Source organism: Sus scrofa, chromosome 11 (assembly GCF_054392235.1).
Source record: "Sus scrofa isolate SSC_HxYL_T2T_F1_AM1 chromosome 11, Sscrofa_HxYL_maternal_Yorkshire_Landrace_v2.0, whole genome shotgun sequence".
In the NCBI taxonomy this organism is placed as follows: Eukaryota; Metazoa; Chordata; class Mammalia; order Artiodactyla; family Suidae; genus Sus; species Sus scrofa.
Window position 1 is genome coordinate 33,805,005 of NC_139393.1, and position 15,837 is coordinate 33,820,841.

The following is a 15,837-nucleotide window of genomic DNA, read 5'->3' on the forward strand; positions in this document are numbered from 1 at the left end:
TGGCTATGAATGGCAAAAAATTATCAGGGTAATAAGGAAATAACCTAGCCATTCTGAACTAAAGCAGTGTTTTAGCCATTTACACTGGCTGCAGACACTTGTATTCCATGGTCACTCATGTACTATTTACTCTTGCCTCTCATCTACTGTTTCTTTTTTTTTTCCCCTTTTGTCTTTTTAGGGCCACACCTGTGGCATGTGGAGGTTCCCAGACTAGGGGTCAATTCAGAGCTGTAGCCTCTGGCCTACACCACAGCCACAGCAACTCGGTATCTGAGCCACGTCTGCGACCTACACCATGGTTTATGGCAGTGCTGGATCCTTAACCCACTGAGCAAGGCCAGGGATTAAAGCTGTGTCCTCATGGATGCTAGTCAGATTCGTTTACACTGAGCCATGACCGGAACTCCCTTGATTCTTACTCATACATTTTTTACTTATAACCCTTCCATTGTTTCTCTGTAACCAACTTAACTGCATCATTATAGTTTAGCACTGCCATGGTCTTAAACTTTTAATAGTATCTACTTTTTTAAAACACATTCTTGCTTTGATTTATTTACACTTTCCTTTCTTTTACTTCCTTGATCTTGTTCATATGCTTATCAACTTTAATTTTCTATTGCTCTTTGTACTCTCCTATTTACATTTCTTTTCACTTGTTTACTTTTGAGAAATCATACATTCTATGTTTCTTAAAGACAAATGCTCTTTGTGATTTGAGTTTACGTTGTCAAGTGTCTTAGGATCAGCCAACCGGTGGTGGAGTCGCTGGCCATCAGAAAGAGCTAGAGTTAGCTCCTTCAGACTAGTATTCCTGTATCTTTTTAAGGGGAGAATGTCTGCAGTGGCAATGGTGGCACTAGACTTTGGTTAAAGGAGTTGATACTTATAACAAACAAACAAAAAAAATCATTATATGTATAAAAAAGGAGTTGATACTGATTACAAAAGATATCAAATGTTAATGACATTTTTACAGGTGGACTCTGGGGGCAGGGATAATACCTGAATTGTAGAATTTGTTAAAGAACTTCAAAATAGCTGTGGTGGGGATAATTGAATTGATAGTAATCTTTGGGTTCAGTAATCTTTATACTCTTGAATTAATTATTGTCTGCTACAGATGTATAGTAGGTTTGCACTGAATATGAAAACAAAGGGCAATAAGACCATGAGTAAAAAAACCAAAAAGAGACAGGAAAAGTAAAAGATATAAGGTAAAAAGTTGCCTATCTTTGTGCTACTTGGAATCAATAGAATTTATTGAAGGATTCTTGAGACTATTGTGTTAGAGAAAGGGGACCTGAGAAGATAAAATTGAGAAAGTAGCCCAGGGGAATGTTCTGTTGGACTAAGTTTAAAACTGTTGTTTTTAGTTCTGTTTTTAGGGTACATCTCAATCTGTAAGAGTTTACTGCATTACCAAATATTTGTTAAGTTGGATATTGTATTTGTATAATAGTAAAGAGTAGCTCATTCATTCCTTATGGAGTATATTGATATTTAAATAGCTTTTCCCAGAAAGGATATGGCTACTTTATTAAAACAATATCCTTTTGAAGATATAATAGAGGAAAAATATGTATTGCCCATAATAGAAGAAAAATATGCCTTGTCCATCTTGTTCTGTCAGAGGTAGTAAATAAACAGGGAGTATCCAGGACTCTTTCCCTAGTATTTGTAGTAGAAGTGTTTTATAGTGAGATCAAAATTGCATGTAGACTTAAGAAAATAATTTTGGTTAATTTCGATTTTAGGAAATATTAAGCCATTTATTTTATTTTAACAGGTATCTTTCAGATGAAGGCATTGAAGCTTGCACAAGTTCTCCTGAAAAAGTCAATATAAATGACATCATCCTGATTGCTCTCAATGTAGGTTTTATTTTTTAACTTATAAACATTTTTAATCTGGAAGCTATATTCATGGAAAATATCTCATAGAATAAACTGTATTTTATGATGAGTAAAGTGGAGAACATCTTTCATTTTTATCATCTGTGTTTGTTGAATTTGGTAATTTCATGAGCCAATTATTAGAAATACATATTTCTTTAACATCTATTATACAGAAACCAATGAAAAAGGAAAAACTGCAATTAAAACTCCTTTTTTTCCACCCAGTGATCAGTTATACATTTTCATTACATTTACAGTAGCTCTTTAATAACAGTAAAAGCTGATTGTATTTATTAAAATAAATTGCCGTTTAATTTACATAGAAACTCTAGCTAGGTTATAGCTTCTTGACAGTCGTAATTTTTATTTCAAAGTAACTTCTTCTGTTGATAAAAATAGTATATATTGTACAATACGGTTACTTCAGAAAATACAGAAAAGTAAAATAAGAAAACCAAAACCAAATTACTGGAGTTCCCTGGTGGCTCAATGGGTTAAGGCTCTGGCATTGTCACTGCTGTGGCTCTGGTTATAGCTGCAGCATGAGTTCCATCCCTGCCTGGGAACTTATGCATGGGCCAAAGAAATTAATTTTTTTAAAAAGCAAACCAAATTGCTATTAATAAGAAAACCTAATAATTACTGTTAATGTTTTGGTATATATTTCTTTTCAAGATGTTTCTCCCTGCCCATCTATATAGCTATATCTTTAACATAATTGGGATTTGAGGGGACATTTTTTGAAGAGTTATAAAAATTGGTACTGATAGAAGTAAATGAATTTTTTTTTTCCCTGCCCTAGGTAGGCCATATGGAGTTCCTGGGTGAGGGATCCTTTAACCTACTGTGTGGGGCCAGGGGTTGAACCTGCATCCTGGCACTGCAGAGAAGCTGAATCTTGTTGTACCACAGCAGGAACTCCTCTTTTTTCAATCTTTTTTTTTTTTTTTTTTTTTGCTTTTTAGGGCTGCACCTATAGCATATGGAAATTCCCAGGCTAAGAGTTGAATCACAGCTGCAACTGTCAGATCCAAGCCATGTCTGTGACCTATACCATAGCTCCATGGCAATGTTGGATCCTTAACCCACTGAGCAGCAAGGCAAGGGACCAAACCTGTGTCCTCATGGATACTAATCGGATTCATTACCACTGAGGCACAACAGGAACTCACCTCTTTTTTCTTTTTTCAATCTTACACTTACCCTAGTGGGAGTTTTTTTCATGTTGCCTTTATAATCTTAAGCTGTTCACTGTCAAATGTTTATGTTATGGCACATAATCAATGAAATTCATAAGAGAATTACTGTCTGACAAATCCATTATATCACTGTAAAGTAGGTGTAGCATAAAGCAGAAATAGCAACTGATAAGAATGTGAAATACAAAGTTATGTATAACTTTCTTTTCAAATTACTTCAATTTATATTTATATAAATACATTTGGGTTTAAGCATGTAAAATTTGTATTTTGAAATTTATCATTTTTTTTTTTTTAGCTGCCCTTGAAATGTTATTCATGGTAGTTCCCATCCTGGCGCAGCAGGAACAAATCCGACTAGGAACCAGGAGGTTGTGAATTCAATCCCTGGCCTGCTCAGTGGGTTAAGGATCTGGTGTTGTCGTGAGCTGTGGTGTAGGTCGCAGACACAGCTCGGATCTGGCATTGCTGTGGCTCTGGTGTAGGCTGGCAGCTGTAGCTCGGATTAGACCCCTAGCCTGGGAACCTCCACATGCCGCAGGTGTGGCCGTAAAAAGACAAAAAGACAAAAAAAAAAAAAAAAAAGAAATGTTATTCAATAAGGCTAGCAATTTCATTTTTTTATTTCAGAGCTAAGTTGGTATTTAATAAACAAAAGACTGAAATTTTTTAACGTGTTAGAAATTAGGCATATTATCTATGATTACCAATGGGAATGTTTACTAGACACTTTAACTTTCTTTGACTTGCACCCAAATGAGTGAATTTTATTTTCAAAAAGTTATAAAGAACCCTATTTTTATTTCTTTATTTATTAAAAAAAGTCCTAAAGATGATAGGGAAGAGGCTTCGTGACAGTTGTCTTTTTTTTTTCATATATATATATATATATATATATATATATATATATACACTTAGGTAAATAGCATTGAGCTAATTAACTGTAATTGGGTATGAAACAAATTAGATAAATCAAGGTGAAATATTTGTCCTGTGCACTTAAGACATACATGGTGGTCATTATCTTAGTGAGTTAATTTGTTTTCATAATTTTCTCAAATATATAGCTGAATACTCCAATCCATAGCTACCATGCCTTGTAATAGGATAAAAAAACTACTTTTAATCAGGATGAAGCCTACTCCAAACAAATAGTCTACTTCGCAAGTTTATAATCTTTAAGTAAAATCAGGCATTTATAGTAATTCTGTTGAATTTTTTAGACTTTTGAGTGATTGTGTGATATTAATCACTATTTGAGAAAGACTTTCATTATTGATTCTTACATATAAATTATTACATATTAGAAGAATAATCCATGCATATGCTTTCTTATATTCTCTTCCTCCACTGGGTAATGCACTGAATTTGTTCAGTGAGGAAAGCAATGAAAGGTATACTAGTTTTTCTGCCTGGGAAGTTCATTAGGCTTTTATTGGGCGGCTCAGGAAAGTATACTCTGTCTAGCATGAAACAAAATTCTGGACTTCCCCCTGCCCCAAAGCAGGTTTTTACCATAAATCACATTGTTAATACAAATAGTTTAGGCCTTGAACCACATATTCAATGAGGGAGTGGTTCAGATTCCAAATTCCCAGATGCCACCTTTCGGTGAACATTGTAAGTAGGCCCTTCAAAAGATAGCAGCTTCACAGTTGCTATGTAAATTTTTTCTGCATGGATTTTTATGTTGAAATGAGGGTTCTTAATTTTTTACTCTGTAGAATGAAAAATAAGAATATTAAGAAATAACATTGAAATCCAGCATGTAGTTTTGGGTTCAAATTCTGGAATTATTCAGAAAAAAATTTAGAAATACCCATTTAAAATTATCGAATACTATATAATAGTAAAAAATTTTGAATGTTATTTTAAAATTTCTTTTAAGATTTTGTATAATATAAAATGATTTACCAAATAGATATTCTGCTGAATTTCTTGAAGAAATGGTTGGGAATCTTTTGTGTGTGTGTACACATGCATGTTAAAGGTAGATATTTCTCCTGCATAATTTCTTATTCATTGTAAATTTATTTTGGGACCTAGTTATCCTAGTGGTCCTGATATAATGGCATCTGAATCATAAAATTGCCTTTGCACAATTCATAAATTGACTTTGAATTTAGGATGTTTAAAGATTTGGTAGGTCATTTTCATTTTGCTAAAAGAACAATGAGATAACATTCCTTATATGTGTATAACTTTAAAAGTTAGGTAAACTTTGAATATATTGTTTCCTTTTAGCCTGACACCAACTTTGGAAAGATGGAATTGGTGATGTATTTTCTATCTTACAGAGAAATAAATTAACTGAATTTAGAGAATTTCTGAGTGTCCCAGGTCATGTTAGTTAATTATAGTATATAGTAATTCAAAGTTGACAATTTTAGTCTAGTGCTCATTTCTACTTTACATTAGTACCTCATTTTATTTTAAACTAAATTTTATAACTCTTGATAACAACTGGAAAGAACATTTCAGCCTTTGAGTGATTTCAAAATAATGCCTGTATTTTTATGAACTGCTAGTTATGTTATTGACTTGTTATATATGTTCAAATGATCAGAAAATATGCATGGTTTATATTCATTAAAATAAACATGAGAGCTAACATTCATTAAATACTTTCTGCAAGTCATTGTGCTGAGTAGGTCACATGTATTAATATTTAATCTTCTAAACAGCCCTAATATGGGAAAACCTAGTTTAAGAAAGTATATTTTTCTCCATATGTTGCTTAGTATTTCAAAGTGAAAAGGCATGAAACTTAGGATATGGTTTGTAATTCTTTTACTCTGTTACTGGGTGGAGACTAAAAAGATAAACGCAAAACATTGTTATACAGGTATTTGGATATCTGGCTTAGTTTGCTGCCTGGCAGTTCCAGTCAGTGAGTTTTAGTTTAGGAGTGATCCCTGCATTACATGGAGAAATAAACTATGAATCATTGTAGTAAAATACTGGAAAGGATGTGTGAGGGTTATATAACATGTATGCTTGTTTCTTAAGCTGACCATGTATGAATATTTCAAATAGGATATTCTATTATTGTAGGTGTTCAATGAAGACTATCCTACTTCTCTATATGTAATCCTTTTATTCTAAAGTAATTTTTTTTTTTTTGCTTTTTAGGACTTCACTCATGGCATATGGAAGTTCCTGGGCTAGGGGTCAAATCGGAGCTACAGCTGCGGCCTATGCCACAGCCACACAACCACAGCAACGCAGGATCCAAGGCCGTGTCTCCAAGCTACACCACAGCGCATGGCAACACCAGATCCTTAACCCACTGAGCCAGGCCAGGGATCAAACCCACAACCTCATGCTTCCTAGTCAGATTTGTTTCCGCTGCACCACAGCAGGAACTCCCTCTACAGTAATTTTAATCACCTATATTTTCTCCTAAGTCTAACATAAATTTCTCCCTTACAATTTTTGTAATTAAATGCACTGTATGTCTGTTTTATTTTGCTCTTGAGGCAGTGAAGAACTTCTGTTTACTGTATTTAAAGAATAACAAAGCAATACAAATTTAGTTATTAATCTAACCTTATCATCTCAAGCATTAAGATTCATTTTTTAGCTTAAATAATTAGGCCTTGGAATTCCAGTTGTGGCGCAGTGCAAACAAATCCGACTAGGAACCATGAGATTGCGGGTTCAATCTCTGGCCTGCTCAGTGGGTTAAGGATCTGGCATTGCCGTGGGCTGTGGTGTAGGTCGCAGACACAGCTCAGATCTGGCACTGCTGTGGCTCTGGTGCAGACCAGGGGCTACAGCTCTGATTAGACCCCTAGCCTGGGAACCTCCATATGCTGAGGGTACAGCCCTAAAAAGACAAAAAAATAAATAAGTAAATAAAAATAAAAATAGGCCTTTTTCATGGGTATTATTAGTTTTCTTGTGAACAAATTTGTTACCATTCCTGTAGTTTTTACTTCTTAAAAATTCTTATTTATTTTTTTTTATTCAGGCTGTGTAGTTAAAATTTTATTTTTATGTCAGAAATGCTGCAACTTTGTTTATCATGGAACTAAGATGTGTTTTATGTTTTGCTTTGGTTGCTGAGTAGTCTGTACTTATGCATTTTTATGTACTTCGTCACTTGTTCACCAACTTTTATTTCTGTAATTTGATTTGTTTAATAAGCAAATAAGTTTTTACTGCTGTACAGTCTTACTATGACTTCTTGCTATTGCAGTGGTATTGTTCTGTGGGATATTTATATGTTCTGTAGCTTTGTTATGTCATGAGTATCGTAGCCTGTAGAATAACGTTTTCATGTTTCTGCATATCAAGGTTATATGGAATTCAGTTGTCGAAAATATACTGTTTATATGTTCAAAGTAGTCATTTGGATTGTGGCATTCATCTTTTAGTAAGACTATAGTTTACATAAAATCTAGTTTTAGATATTAATAAAGTAGACTTAGTAAGTTAAAAGGCTACCTAAAGAAATATGATCAGATGTAAATAAGGCCTTGTATATTACTGTTCAGTTTACTGATATACTTTAAACAACATTTATATGGGATTCTGTAATTTGTAAAGATTGATTATGTATGTAGAAATTATAATCACTTGAAAGACATCTTTTTAAATTTTGTTCCACAAATCTTAAGTAATTTTATCTTTTTTTGTGAGGTTGGGTTTAGATTCACTTTTCTCTATACTTTTATTTTAATGTTAATATTTTTATTTTAGACAGACTTGAGAACAATTGGCAAGAAATTCCTCCCCAGTGACATCAATGGTGGAAAGGTAGAAAAGGTAAAGAAAAATGTTAACTTCCTAAATTATGCTAAGTAATTCATATGAACATCTAAATTATTGGAATTATTTTTTACAATGAAGACTGTAACTTCAGAATATTTTGGAGGCGAACAAATCACAGAGTTATTATGGTGATTTCCTATACACATGGAAAATTATTAAAGTTTAAACTTTGAAATTTTTGGTGACTTTTCATCATTTAAAAAAAGCTTTTGTTTCAGGGATTCTAACTATGACACACTTACTTTACATGTGTGACTTACCAGATATTATTGGAGCTCAGGACTTTTTCGTATCTTTTTATGTTTCCAGTTACCACATTTATTTAATGAGCTTATTAATATAAAAGCATAAGATTGTGAGAGAATGATAGCAGTTTGGCAAAGCCATGCATTTGGTTATTGCTGTCATTTTGCATAGCACAGATATGTGTTCATGTTATGAATTTTTTTAGTGATCTTTTTAAAATAGAAGGTACAGTTTTTAGATACCAACTAGTCAGCCTTTTATTTCTTTTCATTTATATTCAATTTCTTTTTATTTGAAAATACATGTAAATCGTGTCAACCGAGAGTTTTATATGTGTTATTGATCACTTTTTGAACTATAGGAACATCATTATCTATAATATAAAGAAATGCTTTCAATGTATATGTTTTGTGTTTCAATAAGTATTCTTATCATTTTAATAATCACAAATTTAAGATAGTTGCTATACTTCAGATATTTTAAATTTTAGATAATTTTTAAAAATCTATAATGTAACATGTTTTTCACATTTTCTAAATATTGTTCCACTTATGCAATATATGGTGATCATTTCACTGATAACAAGAAAGAGTTTATTTTATAGTCTACTTAAGCTTTTGAAGCAGATATTCTACAAGAGAGTTCTACAAACACCTCACCAATTCATTTTAATGCTTAACAACACCCTGTGTGTCAGCAAACTTTGTCATTTAACCTAAATTTCTTATGCTGCAACTTGAAGTCCATAACACCTTTGTCTTCCCTCAGGGGAAATGGAAAACATCTGGTTACCTTCCCTTGTGAATAATTCTTCATATACTTGAAGCTTTGTAAATGTCACTGCCACAGATTTCTTTTTGCTAAAGCCATCTATCTTGGTTCCTCTCTTTATTCTGTCTCAGGCATTCCATTCATCTTCGTTTTTCTTCTCAGAGTCCTCTCCAGTTTCTTATATCTCCTTTTCTGGTTGTGGTAGCAGTTCTTAGACTTCAGTGTATGTCAGAATCACCCTGAAACTGGCTGGAATACGGATTTCCAGCTTTCCACTTCCCCTACTCCCATCTTTCTGACTCCCTTGAATTGGGATAGAGCCCTAGAATTTGTATTATGGACAGATTTTTGTGGGATGTTGATTCTGCTGGTCTGTGAAGCATACTAAGAAAACTTCAGGGTTATAGAACTAAACATTAGGCAGCAGTCATGGGCAGGTCTGATGAATGCAACAGTTCTTTAAAGGAAAAGTACTAACATCAGAGCAGTGCTTGTGTAATCTTACACTAATTTATTTAAGAAAACTGACTTTCTGGGGAATTCCCATTGTAGTTCAGTGGATAAGAACTACACCAGTATCCATGAGGATGTGGGTTCAATACCTGGCCTTGCTCAGTGGGTTGGGTATCTGGTATTGCCCTGAGCTGTGGTGTAGGTTATAAACATGGCTCAGATCCCAAGTTGATGTGGCTGTGGCATAGGCCAGCAGCTGCAGCTCTGATTCTACCCCTAGCCTGGGAATTTCCGTATGCCGTTAAAAAAGAAAGAAAATTAGCTTTCTGGATTATTGATTTTTCCATTTTTACTCTGTGTGTCTTTAGGGATCTCAGAACCCACTTCTGCTATAAGCCTGTGGAGAAAGTACTGATGAGACGTTTTTCTGCTTCCTCTACTTTTGCAGAGCATTTTTAAAAAATTAATTTATTAATTTATTTATTTTTGTGTCTTTTTTCTATTTCTTTGGGCCGCTCCCACGGCATATGGAGGTTCCCAGGCTAGGGATCTAATCAGAGCTGTAGCCTCCGGCCTACCCCAGAGCCACAGCAGCGCGGGATCTGAGCCGCGTCTGCAACCTACACCACAGCTCACGGCAACACCGGATCGTTAACCAACTGAGCAAGGGCAGGGACCGAACCTGAAACCTCATGGTTCCTGGTCGGATTCATTAACCACTGCACCACAACGGGAACTCCCTGCAGAGCATTTTTTGCTTCAAACAGTTTTATAAGTGGTCTCTTTATAATTCCTTTAAGTATGGCTAACAACAATGACATGTAAAAGTATTTGAATCTAGAATTTTCTGTGCCAGATTTTATCCTTTAAAGTGTTCTTTATACTTATGTAGCTTTAGTTTATACATAAGAGGAGATGATAAAAAATAATCCCTTTTCACAGGAAACAGAAATTGATTTGGGTATTCCCTTTCCTGCTCTTCCCTTTGATTATGCTTTTCCTTTCATTGCCTGCTTCTAATATGAGATAGAATTCTCTTCACAGTATTAATGAAAATGTTTTGAAAAATAATTTTAATAGAAATTTTAGAAGCTGATCCACAGGAATTATTCATTTTATTTGCCTTTAGTTAAAATGACATACATTACTTAAAAATATAACTGCTTTTAGGCCGAAGTAAATGTGTAAGGAATATATTTTTGACATGAGAGGAAATAATTGTGCTTCTTTGTAAAATAAGACTAATACAGTTAAAATTATTTTATTTGTGCCTTTATTGGAATGCTTTATTACCCAGAATTTTAGCAGGTTAATGGTAACAGAATCATTATAAAGACATGGCTCCAGTCACTAAATTACGTAAGTTATAGTTCTTGCTTAAACTAAATTTTAAATAAAAATTTAAAATAAATTTTATTTTAATCTGTGCATGAGATAAGCAGAGTATATGAATAAGTAATCTGCTTGTTTCTTGAATGTCATATTTTGGTATAAAATAATATTTTCTTATTTTCTTTATAGTAGAAAAATAATGAAGAACTATACTCAATATTCTCTAATAACCTATAAGCAAAAAGAATCTGAAAAAAATAGGTGTATATGTATGTATAACTGAATCACTTTGCTGTATACCTGAAACTAACAACATTATAAATGAACTATGGTTCAGTAAAAAAAAAAGACACCAAAAGTATGATTCCTAAAAAAATGATTCTTTATTAAAATTAGAAAATTTTGCTCAATGAAGACTTTATTAAGAAAATTTAAAAAGCAAGCTACAGACTTGGAGAAACTATTTGCAAACCATATATCTGATGGAAGACTCATATGTAGGATATATAAAGAACTTTCAAAATTCCATATAAAAAATAAAAATAATCCAATTAGAAAATGGGCGAAGACATAAGGGGAAATTTCACTTATGAGACGTTATTATGGCAAATAAGTATATGAAAAGGTGTTTAATATCACTAGCCATTAGGGAAATACAAATTTAGGCAATGATTAGATATTACAATGCACCTCTTAAAACAGCTGAAATAAGGCATAGTAACAATACTACGTCAGTATTTGGCAAGGATGTGGAGAAAGTGGATCTCTTATATAGCTCTGGTAGGAATATTAAAATAGTATTGACACTCAAAAAATGAGTGAAAGAGGAATTGGATCATCTTCCAAATAGATCATACTAGAAACTAATTTTGCAGAAACTAATTGAGGTAGAAAATTTTAAGTGTGATATAAACTACCTGTCCCAGGAAGCAGAGGCGTGGTTTTGATGTGCTTCAGATATGGTGTAGAGAGGGAGAATAAAACAGTTGGGGCTATTAACATATGGGAAAGATACAGGTTTTAGAATTATTGGGCTGCATTTAAATCCTGATTCTGGAGTTCCTGTTGTGGCACAGCAGAAATGAATCTGACTAGGAACCATGAGGTTGTGGGTTCAATCCCTGGCCTTGCTCAGTGGGTTAAGGATCTGGTGTTGCTGTGAGCTGTGGTGTAGGTCACAGATGTGGCTTGGTTCTGGCATTGCTGTGGCTGTGGGGTAGGCTGGCAGCTGTAGCTCTGACTAGACCCCCTAGCCTGAGAACCTCCATATGCTACGGGTGTGCCCCCCCCCCCAAAAAAACATTAAATCCTGATTCTTGTGCTTATAATAAGTTTTAGTGACTTCTGGCAAGTTAATCTTGCCAGATTTTAATTTTGTCATCATTCAAATATCTCCCTTATGACACTGAAGATTAAATAATGTATATGATGTACTAAATGTAGTGCGATGTTTATGGTGAGCATTGAGGATTATAAGCCACTTGGGATGGCATTTTTGTCCTAAGAATGCATGGATATTTATTACCTCATTTGGTGAGAGCTCCAAGGGAATTCAATAATGAAGTAAGGCAAATGAATACTTTATTATTGACTGGGTTTTGGCCCCAAACCCTAATGCAGAACTTTTATTACTTGAGCTAGGTTGACCTTAGTATAATAGAATCAGAGTAGGCCAAAGTCCTGCTCTATTTCCACTAAGTTCCAAGCCTGCCTGTGATATTACCACTCCTAAGAGGGAGAAAGCCAAAGGAAAAAGTGAGGGTTGGAGAGAATTTGCCCAATATTTAAGAAGCAAATACTTAAGAAGCAGGAGAAGAGAGGAGGCTATCTTTTTAGGAGTTATTTCCTTGAGCCTCGTGTGGTTCCTTTATGAGGGCTCTAGTCCTGTGTCTTCCAATCCCCTAGGAAGCTTATTCATTAGGCCCCAGGTTCCATACTATGTACCTGAGATAGAGCAGTAATCCCCTGTAGAGGTAGATTCAAGGAGTGTAGAGAGGAGCCTTCAAACTTCCTCTTCTGAGAGGCCGAAGTAGATGCTTACGTGGAGTGTATTACCATTATAATTAAGACAACTTAGATAACAGCGTTTTCAGCATTTGGGAATTTGACAGTGGATGGGAAGAATGGAGAGCTAACAGATGGTAGGTCTGAAGTTAGGAGAAGACAGTTAATCCTGGAACAATGAATTTATATCTCTTGTTCTAAGACCTACAGAAGGGCACTGTCATCTGAAGCTTGAAACTAAAGTCTTAATAATTCTGTTAGTTGTCACTGGTTATTTTGGGAAAAAGTAGGATGGCAAAAAACCCAAGTAATGTTATCAATCAATATAATAGTTTTGTTCACATTCTTTTCTCTTTCCTCCATTTTCTTTTTAACATTATTTTGCAGTTACATGTTTTCTCCATAAGATTGTTTGTAACCTTGATGCAAAGGTTTCAGACAAACTTAACAAGTGAAGAAGGTGGGAAAACAGTGTCCCCAGGCTTCTAAACCTAAGCTAGATTGTCCCATGGGCAATTTGTGTTTGGTCTTTACACCATAAAGATTATTAGTGGGGAGCAGTATGTGCCGGGGAAGCCATATGCTGCAACTTCTGATTTTTTCAGGGCAGGCTTTCTATTTCTAAATATTACAGGGTCCTGGAACATGGTAGCTTATAAGACAAAAATCATGGGAAAAGGTTGTGACAAAAAGAAAACTATACTTCCTACAAAACTTTAATATTTTTCATAATATCCATGTTTAATATTTTGCTATAGTTATTTTTAGAGCTTTAGCCTCTGAACCAAGGTGTAGAAGTTAATTATAAAATATAGGTTAATATAAACATGCTTTGTTACCAGTTTAGCTATATGAGGACTGTTGTACATTACTGTGGCACCCTAACAGGAAAGGCTTTTAAGTTCTGTTTGTGTTTTCCATTTACATTCTAGGACTGATAAGTTGTATATGCTTCTTTTTAAAGTGTGAAACTGTGAAATAAAGACCTGATTTTTCCAAATGGAAGTGACCTTTTCAAAGCCTCAGCAACACCAACATCAACCACAAGATGGCTTCACTGCCTTAAAATTCAAAGTGAATGCTCTCTTGCCCTCAAATAGTACGGAACTTGGACATTTTTAAAAGGAAAAATAATTGAAAAAGTTTTAATTCTTAATTTAAATAAATTGTAATATGCTTCATATATGTTAATCCTTTCTGTGCTAAGTAATACAATTACCAGTGTTCCTTTTAGTGAGTTATTAAAGTCAAACATGCTCTTTTAATTTTAGAAAAATGGATTACTGAAAATCTGATTTTACTGAGCTTTATTTACAGGTGTTTATTGGTTAGGACTTATTGGTAATTAATAGGACTTCTGTGGAGTTTTAAAAAAATGCACAAAACAATACATAAGAGAGATACTCTTCTGGTAATTGAAAAACTTTACTTTTTTAATTTTTTTTTATTTTTTTAATTCTTCTGGAGAACAAGAAGCTAGAGAGGTGAAGGTTGGAAATAGGCAGATGACACATTGGTAGAAGTGTTACTTTTGACTGAAGTCCCACAATGTTTTCCTTGTAATTCTCTGGCTGTAATTACACTGGTTGAATAAGAGCAAATTTTGTGCTGTGCTGTTACTTTGATGTATAAATTGATGTTTTTTTACAGGGAATCTTAAGTTTGGGAAAACCTATTCAAGATTATGTTATCTGTTTGTAAATTACTAGACATTTATATGTTGTTTTTAAAATTTCTAAGAGGTACAAACTTTTAGATCTTGTAATCAGAAAGATCTTATTATTTGTTACTTATTTTGTTTTTCCATTTAAACTCTCTGGATGTGTATGACCAGCACTTGAAAAATTTGAGGTCAGGATTAGGGACTGCCTTCCTAAAGCCGTTTTCTCAATGTTCCTGATGCTTTTGACATGCTTTCCTCTTGACCTTTGCCAGTCCAAGCCCCTCACTTTGCTAAAAGAGGTGTTTATTTGGCTTTCAGTAAACACTTCTCCTCTTTCACTGTATTGAGAACCTATTTGTGCAAGGTCCCATGTTAAATACTTTATATGTAATATCTATGAAATCTTCAGAACAGCACTGAAAAATAGAAATAATTTTCACTCTCTACTTTACAGATGAGGGAACTGCAGCTTCTCTAAAATGAGTCTTTTGTTTAATAATTGCCATGTGAATGGAATGTTCTTCCCTCAGCTGCCAAGCAAGCTGCTCTTCAGTCTTTAAATTCCAACTCAAATGCCACTTCTCTTTTGATTTTCTTGACCTCTTTTGAACAGAATTGACTTTCAAGAATTAGTATTCCCATTGCCCTTTATACCTACGTTTGTTCTTAGTATGCAATAAATTTTATCATAGTTTTAGAATGTGCAACAGAAAGAAGACAGACTTTGGTGTGAGGCAGATCTGAGTCTGTATTTCAGTTCTGTCTCTTACTGGCTGAGTTACCTCTGTTAAAGTACTTTATCCTCTGCTCTCAATTTTCTCATCTAAGACACACAAATGATCCTAATATACTTTTTAGTTCTGGAGATAAATTAAATACCTTATGTAAAAATCCTGCCACATTTTCTAGTGTATCTAGTAAGTGCTACATAAATTACAGTTAAAAACACAAGGAAACTTTTTTAATCATGCAGTATTTTTATGTATATTTGTGCAAAGCAGGGGCTGCAGAGATTAACAGCTCCTGCCTTCTTGGAGCGTATAGCCTAATGAGAGATCCAGATAATCAACAGTGTCAGTATAGTGAGACAAATGCTATGTCAGAAGGACATACAAGAAAGCTGCAGCCATTTCAGCTTGGTGTGGTGAGGTGGAGAGGTTGCTTTTCGTACTAGACTGTTACTTTTTAGAGTTGTGATTCTCGTTAGGGGAATAATAGGCAGATCCCCATTTGGGGGCATATTTAAAAGCTTAGGGTAGGAGGGTGTATGTGGTATGTGCATGAAGGTTATATCTGTATATACATGCGTAATACACATACACACATATTTCTATTTAGAAAATTAAACTACAAAAAAGATATTTTATAGTATGAACTATAGAAAATAGAGCTTGACAAATCTTTTTGACTGCTAATAATACATGGAAGATAAGTATATTAACATTTATGATTCTTAGAACCTGAACTCTCCTCCTGTGTTTGGGGGAATTTC

General features: G+C 34.1%; 1 protein-coding gene across 9 annotated transcripts in view; it reads left to right on the top strand.

Moving 5' to 3' along the window:
* Positions 1–15,837, top strand: part of TDRD3 (tudor domain containing 3) — a 182,497-nt gene that overhangs the window by 53,740 nt on the left and 112,920 nt on the right. For all 9 annotated transcript variants that reach the window (XR_014820057.1, XR_014820054.1, XR_014820058.1 and 6 more), the window contains exons 2-3: positions 1,793–1,877; positions 7,805–7,870. Coding sequence is in view for 5 of the 9 variants with exons in the window: in XM_013980575.3 (XP_013836029.2) it covers positions 1,793–1,877; positions 7,805–7,870 (151 nt within the window). In the remaining 4 variants the exon portion in view is untranslated. The remainder of the gene's footprint in view (positions 1–1,792; positions 1,878–7,804; positions 7,871–15,837) is intronic.